Source organism: Zonotrichia albicollis, chromosome 5 (assembly GCF_047830755.1).
Source record: "Zonotrichia albicollis isolate bZonAlb1 chromosome 5, bZonAlb1.hap1, whole genome shotgun sequence".
NCBI classification, from domain to species: Eukaryota; Metazoa; Chordata; class Aves; order Passeriformes; family Passerellidae; genus Zonotrichia; species Zonotrichia albicollis.
The window spans coordinates 7,459,014-7,485,311 of NC_133823.1; the positions used below are offsets into that span (position 1 = coordinate 7,459,014).

Below are 26,298 nucleotides of genomic sequence, written 5' to 3' on the forward strand. Positions count from 1 at the left end.
CTCTGCTCCAGCAGCCCAAGCTCTTGGGCACAAAAATGGTTTGCGATTCATCTGAGCTGAGATGGAACTGAGACTCTTTGATTCCCTTCTACCAACCATTCAAAATTCATTTTTCCAGCTGGGAGTACCCCTGGATGAAATCCCCCACCCTGGGAGCTGCTGTGACCCAGGGCTGGTTCAGCTCTGCCCAAGGAGGCCCAACCATGACTCAAAGCTGCCCTGGAAACTCCCACACGTCCCTTGAGCCTCTCCTCACTCGTAATTGGGACCCAACCAGAGCCCTGAGTAAGAGAGGGAGCAGCAGAGGAACCACAACCAAAACTGGTCACAGGTGAGAGGGTCTGGGATGACTCAGGAGCACCCAAGCGTGCAGGGCCTGCCTTTGGGAGCTCTCCCAGGGAATTGGGATTGTTTTCCAAGCCAGGCTTTGTTCCAACACGCTCCCTGACAAGCAAGGCATGGCACAGGGAACAGGGCTTGGGGTTGGCTTTTTTTTCCCCTCCAGTGAAAGTGTTAAAAAGGAGAAATATCCAGGCAAAAGGCTGTGTTTCCTCAGGAAAAAAAAAATAATAAAAACTCCCCAAAAAACTGGAAAACAACAAAAATCACCCCACAAAAAACAAACAAACAAACAAACAAAAACAAAACAAATAACAAAAAAAAAAAAAAAAACACCCAGAGGAAAAGGGAATGAAGCTGGAGAGGAGAGCAGGGAGCTAACAGGACATTCTACCAGAGAACTGCAGAATTACAAAACTGGGCAGTTCATGGAATCACAGAGCGGTTTGGGTTGGAAAAGCTCATCCCATTCCAGCCCTTCCATGTCCAGGGATACCTTCCAATATCCCAGGGTGCTCCAAGCCTCTCCCTGCCCTTCCCTGGGCTCTCCCAGTGCAGCTCTGGTGCTTGGAGTGAGCCTGGAGCACCAGGAAAGCTCCTCCTCAACCCAAAGGCCCCCAGTGAAATTCCAGCCCCCAGCACAGGAATAATCCCAGCTCCAGGAGCCCCTCAAAACCCTGGGGCCTCTCCAGGTGCTGTCCCCACCTCTGTCCTTGCCCAGGGAATGTGGGACCCTCACCCCTCTGGAAATTCAGGATAAAAGCAGCCATGGATTAGATCTCACTGAAGGGGGAAGGTGTTGGGCTGGACTTTCCAGGGTTTGATCCAGAGGGAAATCTGGAAAAAAACATCTGAGTGTGCTCAGCTTGGAGTTGCCCCTGCTCGAGCTCTGACACCACACAGGGCCCTCACTCCAGCCTGATTCCATCATTTCCCAGGGGTTTTCCTCCCATTTTGCCTTCCCACCAGCTGGGAAGCTGCTGCTTTCCTGAGGAACAGCCTGCCTGTTATCCCTCTTTTCCATGGCAGGAGCTGCTCCCCCAGCCCTGGAGCAGACAGGAATTATCACTCATGGATGCCCCACTTTTCCTTGACCTCACAATGTTCCCCAGGGAGTTGGCCTGGCCTGGGATGGAATCCTTGCGTCCCAGTGTCCGTGGGAGTTCCCAGAGTGCTGCTCCACACCCCCTCCCTGGCTCTGGCACTTGCCGATAAGGTTCCTTTCAAGATTCTGCTTTTGTTCCTGTTTATCAGCCTGGGCTGGGTGTTTGAAGGATTCTGAGGCACTGGCCAGGGTCAGAGCACCTCCCTGGGATGGCTCTGATTCTCCTGGAACAACAGGACTCAGTAAATCCCAGGAAATGCCCAGTGTGGGTAATCCTGCACCAAACAGGATTTTGGCTTTTCCACAGGACAGCCTGAAAGTCTTTAAGTGAGATCTGGGAAGAGCAGCAGAGATCCTTTGTCTCTAACTCAGATCCCAGACCTGCAGGCAGAATATCCTCAGCTATTCCCACAGAAATCTGGGATAAGGGGATCCCAAGGAGACATGTTCCATGCTGGGATCTGGGAACTGAGTAACAGAGTAACTCAGTTCAGTGACTGAGGGACAGAGATGGGATCTGGGATGTTCACTGAGTCTGGGAAGAACCTGCCCAACTAAGGCTGCCCTGACATCCCGAAGATCCTGTTTTCCATGGCAGAGGAATGTTCTTCCAGGGATTGGCCAAGGCTGCTTCCCCAAAGTGCCTGTGCTTCTGAGCTATGGACCAAAGTGAAACACTCATGGAATGGTTTGAGATGGAAGGGAACCTTAAAAACCACCTTGTTCTACCTCCCACTGTCCCAGGTGGATTCAAGCCCCAGTGTCCAGCCTGGCCTTGAGCACTTCCAGGGATCCAGGGGCAGCCACAGCAAATCTGGGAATTCCATTCCAGCCAGCAATTCCTTGCCAAGATCGCAGCCCAATCTCCCCTTTCCCAGTGGCAGCCATTCCCTGGCTCCTGTCCCTCCATCCCTTGTCCCCAGTCCCTCTCCAGCTCTCCTGGAGCCCCTCCAGGCCCTGCCAGGGGCTCTGAGCTCTGCCTGGAGCCTTCCCTTCTCCAGGGGAACATTCCCAGCCCTCCAGCCTGGCTCCAGAGCAGAGGGGCTCCAGCCCTGCAGCAGCTCCGGGGCCTCCTCTGGGCTCTCTGCAGCAGCTCCACGTCCTCCTGCTGTTGGCCCCAGGGCTGGGGCAGCTCTGCAGGTGGGCTCTCACCTGAGGGAGGGCACAGGGACACAATTCCCACCTTGCCTTTGGCATCAGCCAGGGGGGGCTGGGCTGGGCCATTCCAGCCTCATCCACAACATCCCAAATCCCTCTCCCAGGGCTGCTCCCAGTCCCTTCCTTCTCCTCCCAGCTGGATTTGTGCTGGGATTGCCCCAATCCAGGTGTAGCTCCAGCCCTGCTGAACCTGCTGAGGTTCTGTCCCAGCTCTCTGGGACTGATCCCTCAGCCCATCCCTGTGTCCATCTGTCCCTCCCTGTCTGTCCAGTCTGTCCGGGGACGCTGTGTGGATCAGAGCCAAATGCCATGCAAAGCCCAAATGGATCCTGCCAGTCCTTCTTCCCTTTTCCATCACAACTTTAGGAGGAATCTGAGCAAGGATCACAGTGAAAAGCTGAACCCTAAAACTCAAAGAACACCCAGGCATCCTGCTCATCCCAGGAGCAGCAGCACCTCCACCTTCAGGAGAGTTAAAAAATACTATTTAAAAAAAAAAAAAAAGATAAATCCTTGTTGGAACAAAGCCCTTTTCATTCTGTATGGGAATAACCCCTCTGGTTTTTTTGATGAGAAACCCACAAAGCAGCTGCCAACGGGGCTGAGCCACAAAGAGCAGCTCAGCTGGGGGAGAACAAAACGGCTTTTTCAGGAATAATCATCTTCCCCAGGATCCCTGAGCTTCAGGGAGCAGCAGAAGAAAGCAGAACATTATTTGGTTAGTGCTGGTTTTAATTAATCACAGAATTAGCCAGGCCCTGCCTCCCCCAGCACGGTGACTGTAAGGAATATTTAATCCCAATATGAAAAGTTTTAACTTTACAGAAGAGCTTCAATTTCATTTTCCTGCCTTCACTTCACAAAGATCCCTCTGATAATGTGAAATATTCTGTTGATAAATACATTTTTTTTTCCTAAGCACTGAGGCGTGAGGGTTGAGGATTCAGAGAAGAGATTACAGCAGAGAAAAATGAAATTATACATTCAGCACTCAGCACTGCTCTCCAAAACCAACTCTCCCAACTGAAACCACTTTTTGTGGTCTTTTTTAACATAAAAATGAACTTAGTCAACACATTACATAATTCTCCTCTCCCACAGTATGTTCCCAGGATTTTTCTCCCTGCATCCATCACTAATATTTCACTCACACCACAATTTTTAGGACTGAGCCTAAAAAGATTTTAAGTCCTCAGCGATAAATCAAAACCTGATCTCATCTCGCTGCTGTAAATTCACTTCATGGTCACCCTTGAAAGCACCACAAGTTATTGCAGAATTCAAATTATGCTTAAAAAAAAAATCTATGTTCTGCCTTAGGAATCCAGCACCAGGAATATCCAGCACCTCCCAAATCCGTTATTCATTCCCTGGACCTGATCTGCCCTCTAAAGGCGTCTGGGGAAACTACAAAGAGCTTTTTTAGCCATTAAAAAAGCCCTGGAAGGGTTGGATTTTCCTTTTCTTTTCTCTCTGGCTTCTCCCTCTGTCCCAGGCACACAGGAGGGTTCAGGCTCAGCCCAGCCAGGACCAGCCTCAACTCAAGGAAACTCCACAGGACAGGGCCTGGATCTCCCTCTATGAGGGATGAGCACCATGCACAAACAGGGTTTAATCCAGGCCTGATTCCATGGATCTCACAGTTCAGTATTCCCTGGGCAGGACAAGGACACGGCTGTGACAGCAGGACCCCAAAAATTCCCATTTTTTGTGCTGCCCTGGATCCCCAACAATTCCAATTTGTGCTGCCCCTGGATCCCCAGAAATTCCCATTTGTGCTGCCCCTGGATCCCCAACAATTCCTGTTTGTGCTGCACTGGACTCCCAGAAATTCCCTTTTGTGCTGCCCTGGATCCCCAAAAATTCCCATCTGTGGGGCCATAGATCGCCAAAAAATTCCCGTTTGTACTGCTCTGTATCCACAACAATTCCAATCTGTGCTGCCCAGGGAGTGTCCAAGGAAAGGCTGGATACGGTTTGGAGCACCCTAGGATAGGGGAAGGTGTTGGTGTTGGAATGGGATGGACTTTGAGGTCCCTTCCAACACAAACTGTTCCCCTGGAGAAGGGAAAAATCCAGGGAATCCTCAGAGTCCCTGCAGGGGCTCCAGGAGAGCTGCAGAGGGACTGGGGACAAGGGATGGAGGGACAGGAGCCAGGGAATGGCTCCCACTGGGAAAGGGGAGATTGGGCTGGGATCTTGGCAAGGAATTCCTGGCTGGGAGGGTGGGCAGGGGCTGGGCTGGAATTCCCAGATTTGCTGTGGCTGCCCCTGGATCCCTGGCAGTGCCCAAGGCCAGGCTGGATCCACCTGGGATTAATGGGAGGGGGTGGCACTGGATGGGATTTAAGGTCCCTTCCCACCCAACCCATTCCATGAACATCCCAACCAGCAGTAACTTGGGATTTAGGCAGATCCCAGAATCCCATAATCAATAAGGTTGGAAAAGTCCTCCCAGACCCTCAAGTCCCACCTGTGACCAAAATCCCTCATCCCAACACACCTGGGATGCTCCCAGCAGGAACAGCCTGGCCTTATTCTGTGGACACCACAACGAAATCCTGCCCCCAAAAAACCTTTAAAAATATTAAAAAGAATAAAATCCAAATGATCCCAACCCCACTGCCAAGGACAGGATTCCAGGATACAAATTCCAAGAAGAATCAGCAGAGCCACCCCCAGCCCTTCCCTGGCCACCAGTCTGGATCCTTCCCACCCCTCCTTGCCCCAGGTTTGAAACTCCCAGACTTCCAAATTTCAGCCCCAGTTTTTAAGAGCCCAAAATAAACAGCAGCTCGTACCAGGAAAAAAAAAAAATCTAAAAAAGGGCAATTAGAAAGTCAGAATTCCTCCAAGTTCTCGTTAGTAAAAGTTTTATATCCCTACAACATGTGGCACTCCAGGAGAAAACCTGGCAGAGGGAAAAATGCCCTGGTGCACCTTTCCTGAACACAGCCACGTTTCAGCCTTGGCCAAGGTGGTTCCTATTAGGGGCCTTTTTTCCATTTGAAATTTACTGGTTAATTTTATGGAAACAAATCAAGGGAGCTGCGTATTATAAATCTATTAAGGATAAAAAAACGTAACTCTGCAAATAAAAAAAACCCCGGAAAAAATCTCACACCTCCTCTCCAGCCCTTTCCAATTTTCATTTATGGGCCTTTTAAAAAAGGGGAAAGTGGAGCTGGGAGGTCCTCCTGGAGTCCCCACACGTGTGGCATCCTTGCCCAGCCCTCAGGAATGAGCAGCTTTGTGGAGCCATCCCCTGTTCCAGGTGACCAACTCCACCTGCTACTGGAACAGGATTAAAAAAAAATCCCTTTTTTACAGGGAATTCTCCTCTCCCTGAGGGATGGGGCTGGTAAGGGGAGCTGAAGGAGAAAACTCCAAAGGGTTTTGACTGCTCTGCCTCCATCTGGAGTTAATGGGGCTGCACCTGCTTTTCACAAGGTGTGAACGTGACCCCCCAAAGAGCTCAGAGGCTCCAGCACTGCCTTGATCCAAGGGAACAGAGGAGACAAATCCAGGTGGGAAAAGGTTTGGGAGCAGAACATGAAACCCTCAGGGGTGGGAGAGCAAAAGGCCACGAGGTCCAGCCAGGCCGGAGGCTGGAGCTGCACCTGGGACAGGGAAATCCCAGCACAAATCCAGGCTGGGAGGAGAAAGGATAGAGAGCAGCCTTGGGAGAGCTGGGAATGTCTCCTTGGAGAAGGGAAAAATCCAGGGAATCCTCAGAGACCCTGAAGGGGCTCCAGGAGAGCTGGAGAGGGACTGGGGACAAGGCCTGCAGGGACAGGAACCAGGGAATGGCTCCCACTGGGAAAGGGGAGATTGGGCTGGGATCTTGGCAAGGAATTCCTGGCTGGGCTGGAATTCTCAGATTTGCTGTGGCTGCCCCTGGATCCCTGGCAGTGCCCAAGGCCAGGCTGGATATTGGGGCTTGGATCCACCTGGGACAGTGGGAGGTGTCCCTGCCTGAGGATGGGGTAGAGTGGAAGAGCTTCAAGGTCTCTTCCATCCCAATCCATTCTGGGATTCTGGGATATCTCTAGATCCCCAGGAACACATGAGGTAAAGAACAAGGTCACTACACCCAACCCTGACATTTTTCCACCAGCTTCAGTGGAATTTTTTCCAGTGAAATCCCAGCTGCCTTTGCTGCCCCACAGCCACTGCAGGATAGGGATGTGTCCGGAGCAGAGGCTCTGGAGCAGCTCCATCCTGGCTGACCTGGACATTGTGGATGTCCCAAATTCCTCCTGGGATTTGCTCCTCACTGCAGGACAACCTAATCTGCAGCAGGGACAGAGGAACTCCGTGGGATGGGATGAGATGGGATGGGATGGGATGGGATGGGATGGGATGGGATGGGATGGGATGGGATGGGATGGGATGGGATGGGATGGGATGGGATGGGACAGGCGCAGAGATGGAACTGATTGCAGGAAATGGGAAAAAATGGGGAAAAAGGGAAAACGCAACATTCACCTGCCCATGTGTGAACTCCACCCACAGCTCCCAAGGGCAGGAACAACCTTCAGGCCTTTGGTCACAGCTGGGATCAAAGGGAATCTAAAACCTGAGCTCCACAATTCCAATATTCAACATGCTGAACTTCATTCCTTACTGAGAAAGGGAAGCGTTCCCCCACCTCCTGGGGATTTCACCAGGATATTTGTTCCCTGTTCACCTCAGAACCACAGAATTCAGTTTATTTTAGGCAATCAGGTGACAGCTGAGTAAGAAAATGACAGAAGAAAACAGCAGACAGCCCCAAAAACACCTTCCTGCCTTGTCCCAATGCACGTGCAGGACTTCTGGAATTGCCCAGAGCTCCCAGGAATGGATGCAGGGAAGAATCCCACCTAAAAATGTCCTTTATTTCCCCCCAACACAGTGACTGGGAGAGCCCCTGCCAGAACAACCCCAAAGATTGTCTTCTGCAAATAATCAGAAAAATCTTCAAGGACCTGGAGCCTCCTCATCCTCCAAATAAATTCCAAGCTGCCTTTTTCTTCCCTTTCCAAGTGGAGTGGAAAAGAGAGAAAGAGAGATCCTCCCTTCTCCCAAAGTCTTAATAATGTTCTTCAAACACTTTGGAGATGCTTCAAGAGAAAGCACTGAAGAAATATTAACCAGGATTTCATCCCAAAGCCTTGGAGCTCATTTCAGGGCTGGCTCCACATTCCAGCCCCGTCCCCTGCTCCCAAATCCCTCCTGCTTTAAGGTGACGGGCGTGTGGGTGCTTCAAAAGGTTGGGAACCTCAAGAGCTTTGTCCTGCAGGGGTTATAAATCCCTTTTTCCCTGCTTTGTGAATGGAACCACAGGTTTTCCACAGTCCCAGAGGGATATTTTGGGAAATCTGGCCGTGGATGATGCCCTTGTCCCAAGCCTGGAGCCTGAGAGCTCCTGGAGCTGCCGAGTCTGACACTAATGAGGAATAAGGAGCTCCCAGCGCAGCTGCCATGCGAGCAAACACCAGAAATGTGCTCCTAATTTCTCGCTCAGCCCCAAAGATTTGTGAGGACTTTGTGGAGCTACTGCAACGAGTTAGGAGTGATGAAGTGCAAGGCTCCGGCTCGGGCCAAGCAGACACTGCCTCGTTAGTGCCCCGCTAATTGAGGCCCTGCCCGGCCTGGAACGCCGAGGGAGCAGCAGGAAAACGTCTGGGACCTTCCCCTTTTCCAGCCATCCTTTAAAAAACACTTTATAAAACCCCACCGTGCCACAGGAGCCGGCCTGGAATGATCCAGGGGATTCTCAGCCGGATCTTTCTTCCCAAAGTCGAAACAGAAGTTTGGAGAGCATTTGGATACCTGGATTTAGGGAAAATCCATGGGATGTGGGGGATGACGGACTTTCCAAGTGCACCTCAGAAACCAGGCTCTGGTTCTTGTCACACCTCTGAGAAAGGAGGAGCAAGGATGGGTCCAGTTAAATGTTGGGAGAGTGGGAAAAGAGCTCATGGAATTCTGAAGGAGATTTCAAGGAATTTATCAAAGCCTGGATAGACCTTGGAGCACTCTGGGATAGTGGGAATTGTCCCTGAACATGGATGGGGTGGAATGGGATGGGATATAAGGTCCCTTCCAACCCAAACCATTCCAGGATTCTGGAGCCCCTCTGCTCTGGGAGAGCCGGGAATGTTCCCCTGGAGAAGGGAAAATTCCAGGGAATCCTCAGAGTCCCTGGAGGGGCTCCAGGAGAGCTGCAGAGGGACTGGGGACAAGGGATGGAGGGACAGGAGCCAGGGAATGGCTCCCACTGGGAAAGGGGAGATTGGGCTGGGATCTTGGCAAGGAATTGTTCCCTCTGAGGGAGAGAAGAACCAGATCCCTGCTCCTCTAAGCGGATCCCATAATTTTCCAAAGTCTAAAAAAGTTCTCCTCAGCACTCCACAGCCCAGGGGTTTCCCTCACTCTCTTGCATCTTTAGCCCTGACAGTAAATCCTCCAACCATTCCATTTCTACCATTCCCATTAATCCCTTCCCTGATTTTAGGAACCCCTCCTCAGTCTATTCCCAAGAGTTTCATGTCAGGGAGGAAAAGCTTCTTCAAAATCTTTACAAAGAGACTTTCACCTCAAAGATGTGAGAGAAAACTCTTCTTCCCAATGGTTCTTTTTGGTGTTTAAGGCAACCACTCCCTGGAATCAGGATTTCACCCCCAGGATTTCATGGAGAGCTCCCTTTCCAGGGAGTGGTTTGCAGCTCACTCTCACTGCAGGAGAATCCCAAAATGGTATTTTTGCGAGACAAGAGGAGAAACACCAGAAAGGGATGGGAACACCCTATACAGATCCCACCAAAAAACTCCTGCAACTCCCTATCCTGGGAAAAAACCCACAAAAAATCCAGGAGAATTAATTTGCAATTGGAAAAGTCAAGATCAGAAAAAAGAAAATTGCTAAGAAGTAGAAAAAACAGAATAAAAAGAAGAATATTCCAAGATAGAAGCTTTCAAAGAAGAAAAAGACAATTCCAAAGGAGAAGAAGAAGGCTCCAAAGAAGAAAGAAGAAAGAAGAAAGAAGAAAGAAGAAAGAAAAGAAGAAGAAAAAGAAGAAAAATAAGAAAGAAGAAAAAGAAGAAAAAGACGAAGAAAGAAGAAGAAATAGAAGAAAGAAGAAAAAGAAGAAGAAAAATAAGAAATAAGAAGACAAAGAAGAAGAAGAAAGAAGAAAAGGAAGAAAAAGAAGAAAAAAAAAAAGAAAGAAGAAGAAAGAAGAAGAAAAAGATAATTCCCAAGAAGAAGAAGATTCTCAAGAAGAAGGTTCCAAAGAAGAAGATTCAGAAGATTCAGAAGAAGATTCAGAAGAAGATCCATAAGATGATTCAGAAGATTCAAATCCAGATTCAGAAGAAGATTCCTAAGAACAAGGTTCCAAAGAAGAAGCAGAAGCAGCAGGAGAAGCAGAAGAACAAAAAGAAGATTCCCAGGAGGAAGAAGAAGATTCCCAGGAGGAAGAAGAGCCTGTAGAAGGACACCATCCCCTCACCGTTCCCAAGGACATGGAAGGCTGTTCCTAAACCTTCTTCCAAGCATCCCTTGGGACACCAGGCAGGATTCCTGCCCCTCCATGGCAGCTTCTGCCCTGCCAAGCCTGGAGCCACGATCTGGAGTAAATCCAGGCTTAAAAATAACCCAGGGATGTGACACCACAAGGAGTGGGAGGGAAATTGCCTGCTCTCCTCACAGGGGGAGAAAATTCAAATTCCAGAGCGGCAAATGTAGAAGAGAAGGAAAACTGAGGGTCCAGGTGCTCAGCAGGGGCTGCTAAGGGAAGGGATCAATGAACTGTCCTGAAAAAAACGAGCCTGGCTTAAGGAGCACTTCCCTGAACAGGGCTTAGGCCTGGCCTAAGGGAATGGAGAGACCTGGAGAGAGAGAAAAGTGGGAATGTGGAATGGTCCAAAAGTGAATCCACACCCCAGGCACCAGCAGGGCCTGGGAGGTTGTGGGGACAGCCAGGAATGGGAGCTGGGGCTCAGGAGGACAAAGAGGCCACCAGGGGAAGGCCTGGAAGGAGAGGAAAGATCAGGGTAAGACAGAAAAGCCACGCTGAGGATGTGACATCATCTCTGGAGACAAGGGAATTTGGGACTGGAAGGTGAATAAAAATTGGGAAAGAGCTAAATGCTGAGTAGAAGAAATATCTCAACAGGTGTGTGAATTCCAGAGGAAGGAGAGATGGGATTCATCCACATCCCACACACAACAGCTCCAGGAGGAACAGTCAAACACCATGGTTATCCCAGGAACTCAGGAGCTCTAGAAAACATGGTCACAATGTCCCATTAGATGTAGGAATATCATGTTATGGAGAAGACAGCCTTGAGAAAATTTGGAAAAATTCCTTATTTTCTAAAATCCCAAACTGAGCTGGGCTGGAAGGGACCTACAAGGGTCCTTTAGTCCAGCCCCTGCCGTGGGCATGGACAACTTCCACTGAATCACATCCTGCCAACCTGGCCTGGAATGTTTCCAGGGATGGGGCATCCACCCCTCCCTGGGCAGCTGTGCCAGGGATTTACCACCCTCATCTTGAGGAAGTTTCTCTTTATATCCCATTAAAGTCAACTCTCCTGCTGCTCCAGCTCTCAGCCCTCGCTGTCCCTCACCACAGGCCCTGCCATAAAATCTGCCCCCGTTTATGAGGATACAGCAATCCCTGCTCCTGATCTCCTTCCCGACTGGGAAGTCTCATGGCTGGAGTTTGCCTGCCTGTGGGCAAACTGGGATGGGGTTTGATGGGGTACTGGGACCCCACGGGGCAGTTTAACGCAAGCCACGGCAGAGTCTGGTAAACAACTCCTGTGGTCTGTATTGAGAACAGATCTGGAAGCAGGAGAAGGGGCCCAGCAGGGGGGATTTGATCTGATCCATGACCAAAACCATTCCCATGCCCCAAGCCAGCCCTTCCTTCATGGGCTGACCAGTGAAGCAATCCCCCACAATTTACTCCTGCCATAAAGGGAGCCTTGTTTTCCCACAATCCTGGAGCCACCGTATCTGGGATCAATAAACCTCCTCAATAGCCACATAAAACCCCTTTCATCCCTTCTCCCCTCCAGAAAAGGTGGCAACTGCCACTCCAAATGGCCAATCCCACTGACCAAAGGGGCCCCGTGCCCACGCCTTGGGATCAACTCCCAGCCCCACCACGAAGTCCTGGAAAACAAGTGACTGCAGCTCCTCACCCCAAAAGCTGTGGCTCATGGCCTCGGCTTTGTAGGACCTCTGGAAAGAGTTACCAAAGATAAAACAATCTTTCCATCTTCTGATTTAAAAGGGACTTCTGGGCAATGTCTGTCCTAAAACTCAATATAAATTTGCATTTCTCCCTGGAGGCTCCTCGTTCCAAAGGGTTCCCATTGGGCTTTAACAATGCCACTGCCCTTTTTTCGGGGAACAATGACAAATCCTTGTCCCCTTGATGGATGCTTGTTCCCTACAGAAGTCAACAGTAAAAATGTGAAAGGGTTGGGAGCATCCACGATGTTCCTACCAAATTCCTCAGGCTCCCCAGCCAGGCACGATTAAGGGCTCGGCACAAGGAGTGAGGATGTGCTGAAAGAGATCCCAATCTCACCAGAAAAGTCATCCCAGGTTCCTCCCAGCCCAGCAAAGCGGGGCTTTGCTCTTCTGGGGGGCTTTCAGCAGAGATTCTACCCCGGGTTTGGCAAGATCTGCCCGCTGCAAAGGGGGAAACTCCACAGGGAAACAATGAAAGGAAAAAGGGAACGGAGTTAAGGCACTTCGGAGCCTAACAAGTCACTGAGCTGTTGCTCAGGCAGACTTCAGAAAACCATTCATCTTCTGAGGGAGTCACCAGCAAGGGCTCTGGAACTGCTGCCATCCTGGTGGGAGGTCCTGTCACACTCCCAGGATTTACAGCGCCGAGGGAAGATAACGGGATCACCACGGGGAAGGACTGTCCTCCCGACAGAGCAGCACAATTCCTCCCACCCACCACTCCCAGCCCAGCCTGCCTGAAGCTGCAGGTGGCACCTCCGTCCCAAACACCCTCCAGAGGACAGGGGGAGGCTCCAGGAACAGAGGAGAAATCCCTGCAGGGGGTTCAGAGGGATGGGAGGTTCTGCAGAGTGTTCAGTGCCAATCCCAAAACTCTCCTGGAACAAAGGGGGAGACTCCAGGACCCTCCTGGATCAGACCTGCAGGGGATTCAGAGGGATGGGAGGTTCTGCAGAGGGTTTGGCGCCAATCCCAAAAAATCTCCTGGAACAAAGGAGGTTTGGGCACCAGCAGAACCAGAATGGATTGGGCTGGACCCTCACGAGTCATAATTATTATTTGTTGATAATTACAGATGCTTAATGAGCTGATTAAAGCCACAATTTCTAACCAAGGAGACCCAAACACAAGTTTCTGGTCTCCTTTGGAATAGGTTGTGTCCTCCTGAGGACTGAGCCCAAGATTCCCACTTTGCCATCCCTGTCCCTCAGGAAAAATGAATCCTGGCTAAAATCCAGCAGGAACTTCCCACCCTTAACTGCCCATCCCAAATACCCAAGGAAAACAGACTTTTCCAAAGGTTTTCACACCTGTCCCACACCAGAACTGCCCTGGAGCAGCTGAAAAGCCAAATAATTCCATGGATTTATCCCACCCACAGCTGGGATGGGTCACTGGGAGCAGAACAAGCTCTGCCTGCAGCGATTTCCCTTTCTGCCCTCACCCTTTGGAAGCACAGCAGCGATTCCCAAGGTGAGGATGTCACTGAGACTCCAGTGCTGGCCACCAGCTCCAGGAATTCCTTGGCTTGGGCAGCTCTGCCTGGCCAGGCCAGCCCCCAGGAGAGCTGGAATGGCTCTGTTGGCAGAGGGAATGACCTGGACAACGTGGGACACAGGGTGGGACAAAGCTCTGCCCCCACAGCAGCGGCTGCTCCTGGCCAAGGGCTCTGGGAAGGGACAGGCAGGACAAAATTCCCAACTCCACCAGCTCAGCTCTGCCTCTGACAGAGACCCAGCAAGGAAATCCTCCCAGTCAACATCTACAGGGAATCATGGAATGGTTGGGGTGGGAAGAGACCTTAAATCCCATCCCATCCATGGCAGGGACACCTCCCACTGTCCCAGGTGGATCCAAGCCCCAGTGTCCAACCTGGCCTTGGGCACTGCCAGGGATCCAGGGGCAGCCCCAGCAAATCTGGGAATTCCAGCCCAGCCCCTGCCCACCCTCCCAGCCAGGAATTCCTTGCCAAGATCCCATCTAAACCTATTTTTTTCCACTTTGAAGCCCAAACCTGGACATCTCACCTTCCATCCCACCTGCTCAGGGTTACATCAGTCAGACTCATTCCCTGGCTCATCCCAAGCTGAGCAGACACTGCAATGATCCATGGAAAACAAGAAAGCAGAACAAAAATGGATAAATGGATAAACTCCACGTTTTCTCCTCTCACCCAGCTTTTCTTTGCACCAGGAGCGGGTTCTCCATCACCACCATTTGTTCCAGCACCTGCTTCTTTCCCTAAAGGATGATTTTCCTTGGACACTTGGCTGCACTGCAGGAATATCCCGAAATATTCCTCAACCTCCAGCTCAAAATAAAAAACTTTAACCCTAAATATTTAACCAAGGCACCTTTACTTGCTTCGTACAAACCAAAAATTACAGCTTTTGAGGTTTTGTTCTTAGTTGTGGGTTGGGTTTTTAGGACAGCAAATAAAGATCACACTTTCTGCTAAGGTAAGAATAAAACAATGAAATTCCCAATAAAATCAAAAAATGACAACCCCAAGGAGCAATAGGGATGGAAACTCTGCCCAGAAATAAAGGAATTTCTGCGGCTCCCTCTTTGAAGAGTTTTTCACATCCCTCTCCATAGGATCAGAGCACTCAATTTATATAAAACAAATGTACAAACAGGCTGGGAGAGGCTTTGGGAAGCGTTGGGAGCAGAAAGGAGGAGTTCCCACGATAAGGCAAATGGGAGAAGCCATCGGACACGGCGACAGAGGGATTCTGACACCCCATGTGCAGTAGGTTTTAATTATATTGTAATAAGCAGCTATATACGTGCATTTTTCATGATTTACTAGATGGCTTCTTTAAATTGTAAGCCAAGCTGTGTTTTTTGGTTTTGTTTTTTTTTTTTTTTAAGAAAAAAACCCCAGTTTTTTAAAAAAATAATTAAAAATAGAAACGGTGCTGCAGAGAACATTTGGAAAATTTTTCAGAGTCGATTGTTTATTGGGACTCCAACTGATTTTAATGAAAAATATGGTTATAATTTGAAAAAAAGCAGCACTTTTATGTTTTGCATAAGGAAAAGGCCCTACAATGCAACCTCCAGGGCACTTCTGGAATGAAAAAAAAAAAAACCCTAAATCTCAAATGGTCACCAGGGCTCGCCAGCCAAACCCCCCCTGGAAACCCCAAAGATGTGGGTTCCAAAGTATTCCAAGCATCCACAACAAGTGAAACTGGATGTAGGGAAGCAATGTTCCCAACATTTCCTTCTGTTTCTGGTGAAACTGGAACCAGATGACCCCGAGCAGAGCATTGTGTGAAGGGGTCATTAAGCAGCTGCAGATGCGGCGGCGGCGGCGCTGATGGGATCCATCCCGCTGTGGGGAAAGGTCATCCCGGGGGTAACTGGGATCATCCTGCCCCTGGAGCGTCCCAGAACAGCCCTGAGGGCTGGGAGAGCTCAGCCTGGAGGTGTTGGGAGCACAGGCCCAGGAACAGGGGCAGGATGGTGGAGGAGACGTTGGGGTCCATATCCAATTCCAGGTGTCTCTCCTGGGGGTGTGTTGGTGTTCCCAGATTTTACAGAGATGGGGTGAGAGAGAGGTGCTTTAAAAGATTTTGTTCCATTATCAGCCTCGATGAAGAGTGAGACATAAGAGACGAAAAACTCAACACCACTCTATCAGAAGCCAGCCGATTTCCTGGTTACAACACCTTATAAATGTGTTTTAGGTTATCAGCTTTCGTCACACAATGCTGCTAACACTCCTAACACCAATCACTGATATTTTTACCCCACGTGGTCCTGCTACAACGCATCTTTCACAGTCCTAATTCTCTTAAATATCTAATCTTTTTGCAAGGCCACATTTTGAAACTGGTAAAACTTATTTCCAGTTCAACCTCTCTCTCAACAACGTCATCTCTATTCCACGGCCATCCTAAACCAACACACCTCATGTGCGCTGCACACAGATGTGCAAATCTGTGTGAGCTTTCTGTCAGGTTGTGAGAATCCTTTACAAATCCATTTCTCTCGTGAGTGGTTCTCCCATCTTCCCTGCTCATTCCACCCCAACAGCCATCCCAGTGTGGCTCCCTGGCTCTCTGAGGCCACAGCAGAAGTCCCCAGGTCATCCTGGTGGGACTTGGCCCAGCCTCAAGTGGTGCTGCCCTCACCTTGTCCCCATCTTTCACAGTCCTAATTCTCTAAAATATCCAATCCTTTTGCAAGGCCACATTTTGGAAGTGGTTAAAACTTATTTCCAGTTCAATCTCTCTCTCAACAATGTCATCTCTATTCCACAGCCATCCTAAATCAACACACCTTATATGCATTGCACACTGATGTACAAATCTGTGTGAGCTTTCTGTCAGGTTTTGATAATTCTACAAATCCATTTCTCCTGTGGGTGGTTCTCCCATCTTCCCTGCTCATTCCACCCCAACAGCCATCCCAGTTTGGCTCTCTGAGGCCACAGCAGAGGTCCCCAGGTCACCCTGGTGGGACCTGGCCCAGCCTTGAGTGGTGTTGCCCTCACCTTCCACAGGAACTTGGGCTTTCCACCCCTTTTCCAGATCATTCACAGGACACCTGTGAAGATTCCTCCATGGAAAGGGTGCTCAGGCCTTGGGAGTGCCCAGGGAGGTTTGGAATCCCAATCCCTGGAGGTGCCCAAGGAATTCCTGGATGTGGCACTCAGTGCCAAGGTGGAGATTGATCCCAGGTTTGCCTGGATGATCTGGAGAGCTTTTCCAACCTCAGTGATCCCAGGATTCTGTGATCAGGTCAAGATGGGATATTAAAGGGAAATTCTTCCCTCTGGCACAGATTCCCAGATTTGCTGTGGAGGCTCCCAGATTGGACACTGGGGCTTGGATCCACCTGGGATGGTGGAAGGTGTCCCTGCCCATGGAACCAGATGATCTTTAAGGTCCCTTTGCACCAGACCATCCCATAATTATCTCATCAAACAAACCACACCAAGTTCAGCAGGAGCTGAGGTTGTCCAGACATCAAAGGGTTGGAGACTTCACCCCTTCATTCCAGAACCACCATCCCCTAAATGCCACAAACCCCAAAATCAGCATCCCCTAAATGCCAGTGCCCACTTGGAAAAATTCAGTTTTACAACCAGCAGCCACTTTTTTCTCCACATTTCTTTCCTGACAGCCGAAACTCAAATAACCATGACTTGATCACAACTGTGCAAAAATATATAAATATATAAAAATTAGGAATGAACCAGCACCACCAATAGTCCACAAAAACACAGCATCTTAAAGAGGACCAGTTCCATCAAGCTGAAAATAATTAGGAGGCAAATCAGTGGGGAGAAAGAACGTAATCAGAAAAATATGAAGCCTAATTGAAAATTGTTTAAGAACATTTTAACGAGATGCTCCAGAAGCCACAATCCCACAACTGAGCGGGGCGGCCACGCTGGTTAAAAGGCAAACCTGGCGCAGATGGGAGTTAAAGAGGCCATAAAAAAACAGGGAAAAAAGAAAAAGGGGACATGACAAATGGAACGAAGGGAAAAGCTCGGGCTGACAAAGGGAAATCTGGCGTTAGGATGTGCAGGGGCTGGTATGGGAAGCAAGAGATGCACGGAGAAATAACGGGCTGGTTAAGTTTATCCTTGGTTTCTTTTTTTGGGAACACTCGAACAATCCAATGGATTCTTCCTCTAAAAGGGAATTTTTGGGTGCGTTCAAGGCCAGATTGGATGGAGCACTATGGGACAGCAGAGGTGTCCCCTCCCAAGGCAAGGGGTGGAATGAGATGGGATTTATGGTCCTCTCCAGCCCAAACCACTCAGGGATTCTATAATTTCTTTTTCCCCTGAAGAACTGGAAAAAAAAAAATCTCAAATTTTGTGAACAGCTGAGAGAGGTGATGGAATCACAGCCACGGAGATCACAGATCCCTTTGGATTGCAATCCAGGGACAGGTAAAACACATTTTGGATGAGCAGATTGTCCAGGTCAGCGGTACAACCACAGAAATGTTGGTGTGACTCCACCTGAAAGACTGGACTCGGTTCTGACATCCAAATTCCAGAACTTTGCTGGAAAACCTCTCATTCCAAACCCCAGCAGCTGCCCAGACAGGAAAACTGGGAGTTTTTCCATTGGGACGCTGATTTGTAAGCACAGCAGAGGTTAGTGAAGTGTAAGTCCTCAGATTTGCAGTTTAGTGCCACAAAATCAACCCCATGAGGCCAAAGAAAGCCAAAACATGGGGAATTAGGTCCAGGTTATTCTCCAGGAGAGGGAATTAGTGACCAGTGCAAAGTACCTGAACATTTGGAGAGAGCAGGAGACTGAAGAATATCCTGGCAATTATTTTCCACTGATTGAATCTGCAATCCTTTAGGGAATGAAGGGAATAAACATTAATAAAAGAGCGAACAGCAACAAAGCAGAAAGAGAGAGAGCAGACAGGCAAGGAAAATTCCTGAAAAGGGGAAGAAACAAAGAGGGCAGAAAGCTGACAAAAACATGGGATTGAGGAATTTGTACAACTGAAGGCAGTGAGAAAAGGGAAATTAAACCAGAACTGCTACACCTGGCAGGACTTCCCAGATTTGCTGTGGCTGCCCCTGGATCCCTGGCAATGTCCAAGGCCAGGCAGGATCCACCTGGGACAGTGGGAAGTGTCCCTGCCCATGGATGGGGTGGGATTTAAGGTCCCTTCCATCCCAACCCATTCCATGAGTCCATGAAATGCCAGGGTTTCAAGGGCTGGAGATGAAACAATCGTAATTGTTACACCCTGAGCTGTTTCTGCACCTGGAACAAACCCAGAGCACAGAACTGACACTGGCCCTGGCTGAGATTTTACGAACATTCAAATCTTCTCATTTGAAGTGAATTCTACTGTAAAAAATCTTGTGCTTTTCAAGCTGCCCAAACACCTCGGTCTGGCGTGAGAACAGACAGAGAACCCTTAACCCTGGAAATGGTTTGGTGAGGAAAAAATGTAAATATACAGAAGAATAAAGAGAGAAAATTCAGAGAGGGGCACCGAGGCCACGTCTCAACCTTCACAGCCCCAAATGATACCAGCAGTGGGATCATTCCCAAAATAAACCCATGCCCGAGACAACCAACAAACCCTTTCTGACTCAGCCAAGCCCTGGTGTCCAAGGCCACCCTCTCCCTCAGGGTCAGGCTCTCCGTGAGTCAGAGCTTGATTCCTTTTCCCGTAAGGCATCAAGTTCAGCACTCCAAGAATTTCCCAGTTCCATTGAAATCCATAAACACGTTCATCCCATCCAGGAGAACATTGAACTTGGCGGCACCGAGCGCCGCAGCCGTGGCCACGAGTCAAGAAAAATCCTCTCTGGAAGAGTCAGAAACATCTCCCAGGAGTGAAATGAAGGAGCTCTGGAAAATGGGCATCTCCCCTCAACGCAGCCACCCTTGGTCATGAACAAAACATCCACAAAAAGCCGGGAATTATTCCCTATTTACATTAACGGGCTGTTAACAACGCCCGGCTCCAGCGGGAGCTGCTGGACAGCTTGGCACAGGGAGGCACCCCTGGATTAACAGCTCACCCAGGGCCACACAGGGAGCGTTATCAGAGCCCAAATCACAGCTCCCAAACCCTTGGCTGCCCCAGCTGGAGCTCAGCTTCCCTTCCCTTGCAGCTCCTCTCGGCTTTTGAAATTTGGTCTTCGCCACAAGAAGAAAAACAAGTTTGAACCCACTGTTCCTACGTGAGGTTTTAGGGAGCTCAGGTAGTCCTGGATCCCAAACAATGCACAGGAGGAGCTGGCCACTGGTGACTGTCCACCTCGAGGTCAGGGGTTGCGGTTGGAACTTGGAGTTTTAGAGAAAATGACTCATTGGGATTGCAGAGGTTCTCCAGGGATGATGCAATGGCCACCACAAGCCTGGATGGATCATCCCTGGAGGTCTTTGCTCCACTCCCAAACCCTGACCCAGCTCTGACCTTTAACTCCTCAGCCCTGGGCTGCTTATTTTAAACAGTGGCTGCAATCAGTGCTCTCTAAACACAAACCAAAACCCCCTTCTCTTTGATAAATCAAACAAATCCCTCAAGCCCCACAAATCCTGTTTCCAACACCAATAAAGATTCCAGTTGTCCCATCTTTGTCCAGCTCCAGTGAGGTGAGGACAACACCAGCACAAATCCCAGTGCCCAGAGGTGAATGTTGGTGAGGAAAAAATGTAAATACACAGAGAATATAAAAAATGTAAATATTCTGTGGCCTGAAGTGAAGCAGGTGGAGTCAAACCAACACCTGCCATGAGAACATTCCAGAGGGATTGCTCAGGACGTGGCTCCCCTGGAATCTTTTTCCTGAACTGTTCAATTCCTCACCCTGAAACGTGCAGCAGTTCAGGAGGAAAGGGCAAAAGACCAAGTAAAAATTTTATTTTAAAGATGCTACTCCCAGCAAAGGTGAGAGAGGAAAGCAGCTCCCTCTGTTCCCATGTGGATTTTGGCCATCAGAAAATCCTAAATCCATTGGAACTGATTTCACATCAAATTTATTTAACTTATTGAACTCCATCCTACCCAGACACTCTGTGTACCCTGAGGTGTTTCCAAGGGATCCCAGATTTGCTGTGGCTGCCCCTGGATGTTCCCAAGACCAGGTTGGACACTGGGGCTTGGATCCACCTGGGACAGTGGGAGCTGTCCCTGCCCATGGCATGAGATGATCCTTAAAGTCACTTCTAACCCAAACCTCTCTGTGATTCCCTGGATTGTGCAAATCCCAGGAAGTCTGCAGCTGACAGACTGTGCCACACCCAAACCAGGGATATTCCACGTTCCTGACACTCCAAAGACATCAAACGGCTTTTTTTGGGATCAGGTACTTTGCAGCTGTCTCAGGGTCAACATCAACCCCTCAGTGCCTCATGTTTGTTATAAATCCTGGTTTCCTACAGGAAAAACCCAACATCCAGGAGGTCCCAAGGGCCTCTGATCCACATCCATGCCAGGCAGCTCCTGGGCACTGGGAGCACTGGGATTTCCATGCAGGAGATCCCTGATCCTGCCCCTGCCCTCCTTGGGAATGGTCAGGAATGAGCTCCCCTTCCCAGACTGCAGCTCCAGCAGCCAAAGGGGAAGCACAGCCCTGCTGAAGGAATAATTTCCTGGTAATTACTCTCATTCCCTGCTCCCGGGGCTGCAGCGTCACAGCCAATAAATAAAACCTTTGGGAACGCCACTGAAATCCTACAGAAAGCACAGGACTGAGGAGTGGCTTCACCTCTGCAAGGGCTTCCTTCACCTTTCCAATAACCCCACTGAGGCCCAAACCTTTGAAACCTGCAGAGGGTGGGATGGGAACAGAGCAGGGCCCTCCCTGTAACCCCAGCAGAAGGTCCAACCCAAGGGACACCTGAGCCACCACAGGTCACCAGGAGATGGGAGCCGGTTCCCTAAAAATCAATGAATTTCCATTTATTCTGATTTTTAAGATCTCAGGGAGGCCACCTGAGATAGAATTTCACCAATGACATCGTCACCAACTTTGATATTAGATGTAGAATAAATTCCTGAACACACTGTAAGCAACCTTCGCCTTCTTCAGTTCTGAGGTTTTGGTGTTTCCAGCCCCCATTTATGTCCCAGCCTCACCTCATCCCAGTTCCCAGCAAATATCCAAGTGGTAAATTAGAAAAACACAAATAAACATTTGTGCTTTGAGCATCAACATTTCCAAATGACCAGAGCCTTCACTAAGTCCATGGGTCACTTCCCATGAGCTCCATGCCCAACTCCTCACTGGGTGCACATGAAAAACCCCTCATCAAGAGCAGGAAATCCCCAAATTAATCCATGAACTGCAGAGCACAGAGGATGGGGAGTGTTAGGACAGCACCTCGGATTGTTTGCAGCTGGTCAGTGCAGGTGTTGGTGGCACAAAGCCCCAGTGACCAAAGGGTCACCTCAAAGGCTGGACTTGGTGTGGAATGGTGCCATGGTGTGGTGACACCGTGGTGTGAGGTCATAGGCTGGACTCAACCATCTCAGAGGTCTGCTACATGATTCCATGTGATCCTGGAGGTCTTTTCCAACCTTCATGACCCTACGAGAAGCAGTGCTGGAAGGCAGCACTGAGGTGACCCACACCAGGTTTTACCAAATCCCAAAAGTCCACATTAATTCCTGCCTGGTTTAGTTTTTTCCATCTGCTGCCAAACAGAGCCCAGAGATTTCTATTTGCATCCTGGTATTTGGCAAGGGCAAGGAATATTTCCTAGTGGGAATACTAAAAAAAATAAAAAAAATAAATCTTCCATTCACACTGAAACATCTCCTGGACATCCCTGTGGGCCTAATTCCCAGAACACCAAAATCCAAGTGGGAAAAATAGACTGATTACCTGCCAGGAACCTCAGGAGGGGCAAGCCAAGCCCTAATAGCAGCCTGTGTTCCCATCTGGCCTCCACACAGCAACTGGAAAATGTCCCTGTTCGGAGCTGGACCGGCTCGTCAGGGTAATTGCCTCAGAATTAATTAAATGTTCCTCTCTGCAGCTGCACAGAACGTTCACGTGGATCATTCCCTGATTGCCCTGATGATTCCCTGGAATGGACAGGACCATCAGACCCAGTTCCATCAGAGTTGGATTCCATCATCCTTGTGGGTCCCATCCAACACTCTGTAACGAATTTGCATCTAAATACTCATATTTTAGGCAAAAATCCTGAATATTCATTTCAGAATTGTGAAGACCAAGTCACAGCATCAGTCTTTAACCCCTCAAAATTATTAAAACATCAGAGGGGAAGAATGGCTTCCCACTGTCAGAGGGCAGGGAGAGATGGGATCTTGGCAAGAAATTCCTGGCTGGGAGGGTGGGCCAGGGGTGGAATGGAATTCCCAGAGCAGCTGTGGCTGCCCCTGGATCCCTGGAATGTCCACGGCTAGGATGGACACTGGGGCTTGGAGCAGCCTGGGACAGTCAGAGGTGTCCCTGCCCATGGATGGGATTGGGAATGGGATGGGATTTAAGGTCCCTTACAACCCAAACCATGTTGGGATTCTGTGCTGTGCTGAGGAGCTGCTGTGCATGGAGATTTGGGGATCATCCAGAGGTGGAAATGTGTCCTCCTGAAGCCACTCCCCATGACCTCGTTCTCCTCTGGAATTCCTTCAGCCTTCACAGCTCCTCCACGTCTCAGCTGCGACTCTGAGCAGGGCAGTAAAAAACTGAACGTTTTGCTCAAAAATTGAAACTTTTTGCCGAGCCTAATTAAAGCAACTCCTGATGATGATTATGTAAAACGCTGTCCCAAGGCCTTCAAACGAGTTCCTCAGCGCCGGCTGCGCTCGAGCTGCGTGCCTAATCACCCCTGGAAGGAGCAGGAGCTGCGGGTGTTGAAAGGGATCAGCTCCGGCTTGGCCGCGGCACCCGGCGGCCGCGAGTGTTGGAACTCACGGGGAACACGAGCACGGCTTTGATCCCAACACAGCCCAAACTTCCCCAGCTCGGGATCAACGAGGGCGCTGAGCACACAACAGGCTAAGAAAGGCGGTTTGGAGAGACTTCAGAGCCTGTGACAGCAGAGTCGCAGCTGTCATCTCGTGGAAGCCTGGCTCTGTGGAATTCCCGGCGCAGAAATGGGATCCAGGTCAGCACAACCCCTTCCCTCTCATCCCCAGAACCTCTCTGGGTCCTTCAGCTTCTTCCAAATTGGGTCACTTGTGGTAAGAAGCTGAAGAACAGGCTGAAATGCAGCCAAGGGAGGGTGGAAAGGATTTGAGGCCAATGGAAGATCTTGGCACGCTCCTCATTTTCTGTCAGAAGGATCTCAAGAAGATGGAGCTCCGTGGAAATCCCAGCACAAAAATGGGATCCAGGTCAGCACAACCCCTTCCCTCTCATCCCCAGAACCTCTCTGGGTCCTTCAGCTTCTTCCAAACTGGGTCACTTGTGGAGGACAGCAGAAGAACAGGCTGAGATGTGTCCAAGGGAGGGTGGAAAGGATTGGGGACTGATGGAAGATCTTGGCACGCTCTTTGTTTTCTCTCAGGACAACGTGGAGATGGAGCTCCATGGAATTCACAGCACAGAAATGGGATCCAGGTCAGCACAATCCAATCCCCCTCATTTCAAGAACCTTCTTGAGTCCTTCAGATTGTTCCAAACTGGGTCACTCATGGAAGGCAGCAGAATAGGCTGAGATGCAGCCAAGGATATGTGGAAAGGATTTGGGGCCAATGGAAATCTTGGCACGCTTCTCGTTTTCTCTCAGGACAACGTGGAGATGGAATTCCCAGCACAGAAATGGGATCCAAGTCAGCACAACCCCTTCCCTCTCATCCCCAGAACATCTCTGGGTCCTTCAGCTTGTTCCAAACTGGGTCACTCATGGTAAGAAGCTGAAGAACAGGCTGAGATGCAGCCAAGGGAGGGTGGAAAGGATTTGGGGCCAATGAAAGATCTTGGCACGCTCCTCATTTTCTGTCAGAAGGACCGCAAGAAGATGGAGCTCCACGGAAATCCCAGTACAAAAATGGGATCCAGGTCAGCACAATCCCATCCCTCTCATCCCCAGAACCTCTCTGGGTCCTTCAGTTACTTCCAAACTGGGTCACTTGAGGAGGGCAGCAGAAGAGCAGGCTGAGATACAGCCAAGGGAGTGTGGAAAGGATCTGGGGCTGATGAAAGATTGAAAGATCTTGGCATGCTCCTCACTTTCTCTCCAGAGGACAACGTGGAGATGGAGCTGCACAACTCACAGGGTAACAAACGTCACTTGAGGTGTCCTGGAATTCTTTTAAGCCGGGCTTGGGACATGGTCCAAACCTGTTAGAAGCCGCTGAAAAACCAAGTGGGAGCTGCAGCAGTGGTGGATTTGGTTCATGGATAAAAGTGGGAATGCAAATGGGATAATCCTAATTATAATTCCTCATGATCTTTAGTTCAGGTAAGGTGGCTTTTTGAGGAATTATGACTCTCCCAACCACTAGGAATCTACAGGAACTTCAGTGGTGTCAGGAGTCCCTGCACACTCAGATCCCTTGATCAGCTCTTGATGTTATATTTAATATTAATTCATGCTGGTTTAACTGAACTGAGTGGGATTAGCAGCAGAACATCAGGAAAATGAGGGGTGGCTGGAGAAGCACCTGAGGCTGGGCCAGGACATGTGAAGGAGGCCAAGAACCTGGAACTGGAGGTGGAGGAGAAGCAGGAGGAGAAGCAGGAGGAGGAGAAGCACTGGCTGAGCATGTGCTCATGGCAGTCGGAGAATCCCACAATGGTTTGGGTGGAAAGGACCTCAAATCCCATCCAGTACCACACCTGCCATGGGCAGGACACTTCCCATTGCCCCAGGGAGCTCCAAGCTCCATCCAACCCAGCTCTGAGCCATTTTAAACTCTCAGTTCATAACTGAATGGATCAATTATTGATCCCCCTTCCCTAAAGATGAACAAGAGATCAAACAGGAGCTGCTGAGATGGGGAAACCAAGCTGCTCTCCATATGCCCAAGAAAGGGCCCTCTATAAATAGCAGAGTGGGAAGCGAAGGCTCCTTTAGGAACATCGCTGATACAAAGTTGGGTTTGTTCCCAACTTCAGAAGCGAGAAGCAGGAGGAGGAATGAAAGCTGATTGCAATCTGATGGATGCAGCTCTCTTATCTCTGCGTCCCCAGAGCGGCTTCACGTGAGAGCAGCTCTGGAAAACACGAACTGAGCTCCCACCCCGGCAGCTCCCCAGGCTCAGGGACCTCCTCTGGCCCAGCTCTGCTGGAATTCAACAGCTGAGCTGCAAACCAGGATGGAATTCCAGGAGATTCCAGCCCTCTGCTCCACCCTGTGCTTCCTGCTGTGTCCTGCTCCATCCCAGAACTTTTCCCACATCCAGACAGCTCCAGGCTTTCCCAAAGTGACTCCCCAAGGAGGTCTGGAGGTAAAGGATCTGCAAAGCTCTCCTGGACTCTTCAGGAAGGAAGTCTGGTGGGAGCTGGAATGGCTCCCCAGGGAATGGGCACATTCCTGAGGCAGTCAGAGCTCCAGGAGAGTTTGGACAATGCTCCCAGAGACAGGGTGGGGTTTTGGGGTAAGGATCAGGAGCTGGACTGATGACCCTGTTCATGGATTCTCCTCATGGCAAGGGTTGGAATGAGATGATCTTTGAGGCTCCTCCCAACCCGAACCATTCCATAATTCCATGATCCTTGTGGGTCCAACTCAGGACATCCTGCCCAAGCTTCCCACTGCTGCACATGGAAAACATTTTAGGGAGAGAGCTCCTGGGTCAGGGGAATTCTTCAGTGGAGGAGCTCCCCTACGGCACCTGTGTGAGCAAAGCAGAGCTGAGATTCACAGAATCCTGAGGCCGGAAAGGACCCCTAAAATCTGCAACTCCAGCATATTCCAGAGATTCTCCATCTCCCAGGATGGGGACTCATCCTGGATAAGGAGCAGGAGATGTTTCCATCACCCCAAACTCCACATTCTGGAGCGATGGGA

At 49.8% G+C, this 26,298-nt stretch overlaps 1 protein-coding gene across 6 annotated transcripts in view; it reads right to left on the reverse strand.

Annotated features, from left to right (window-relative positions):
- Positions 1–26,298, reverse strand: part of EXOC6B (exocyst complex component 6B) — a 292,980-nt gene that overhangs the window by 170,698 nt on the left and 95,984 nt on the right. For 3 of the 6 annotated variants that reach the window (XM_074540718.1, XM_074540716.1, XM_074540717.1), the window contains exon 7: positions 18,122–18,193. The exons of the other annotated variants lie outside the window; for them this stretch is intronic. In XM_074540718.1, the coding sequence (XP_074396819.1) occupies positions 18,122–18,193 (72 nt within the window). The remainder of the gene's footprint in view (positions 1–18,121; positions 18,194–26,298) is intronic. 6 annotated transcript variants of the gene reach the window in all.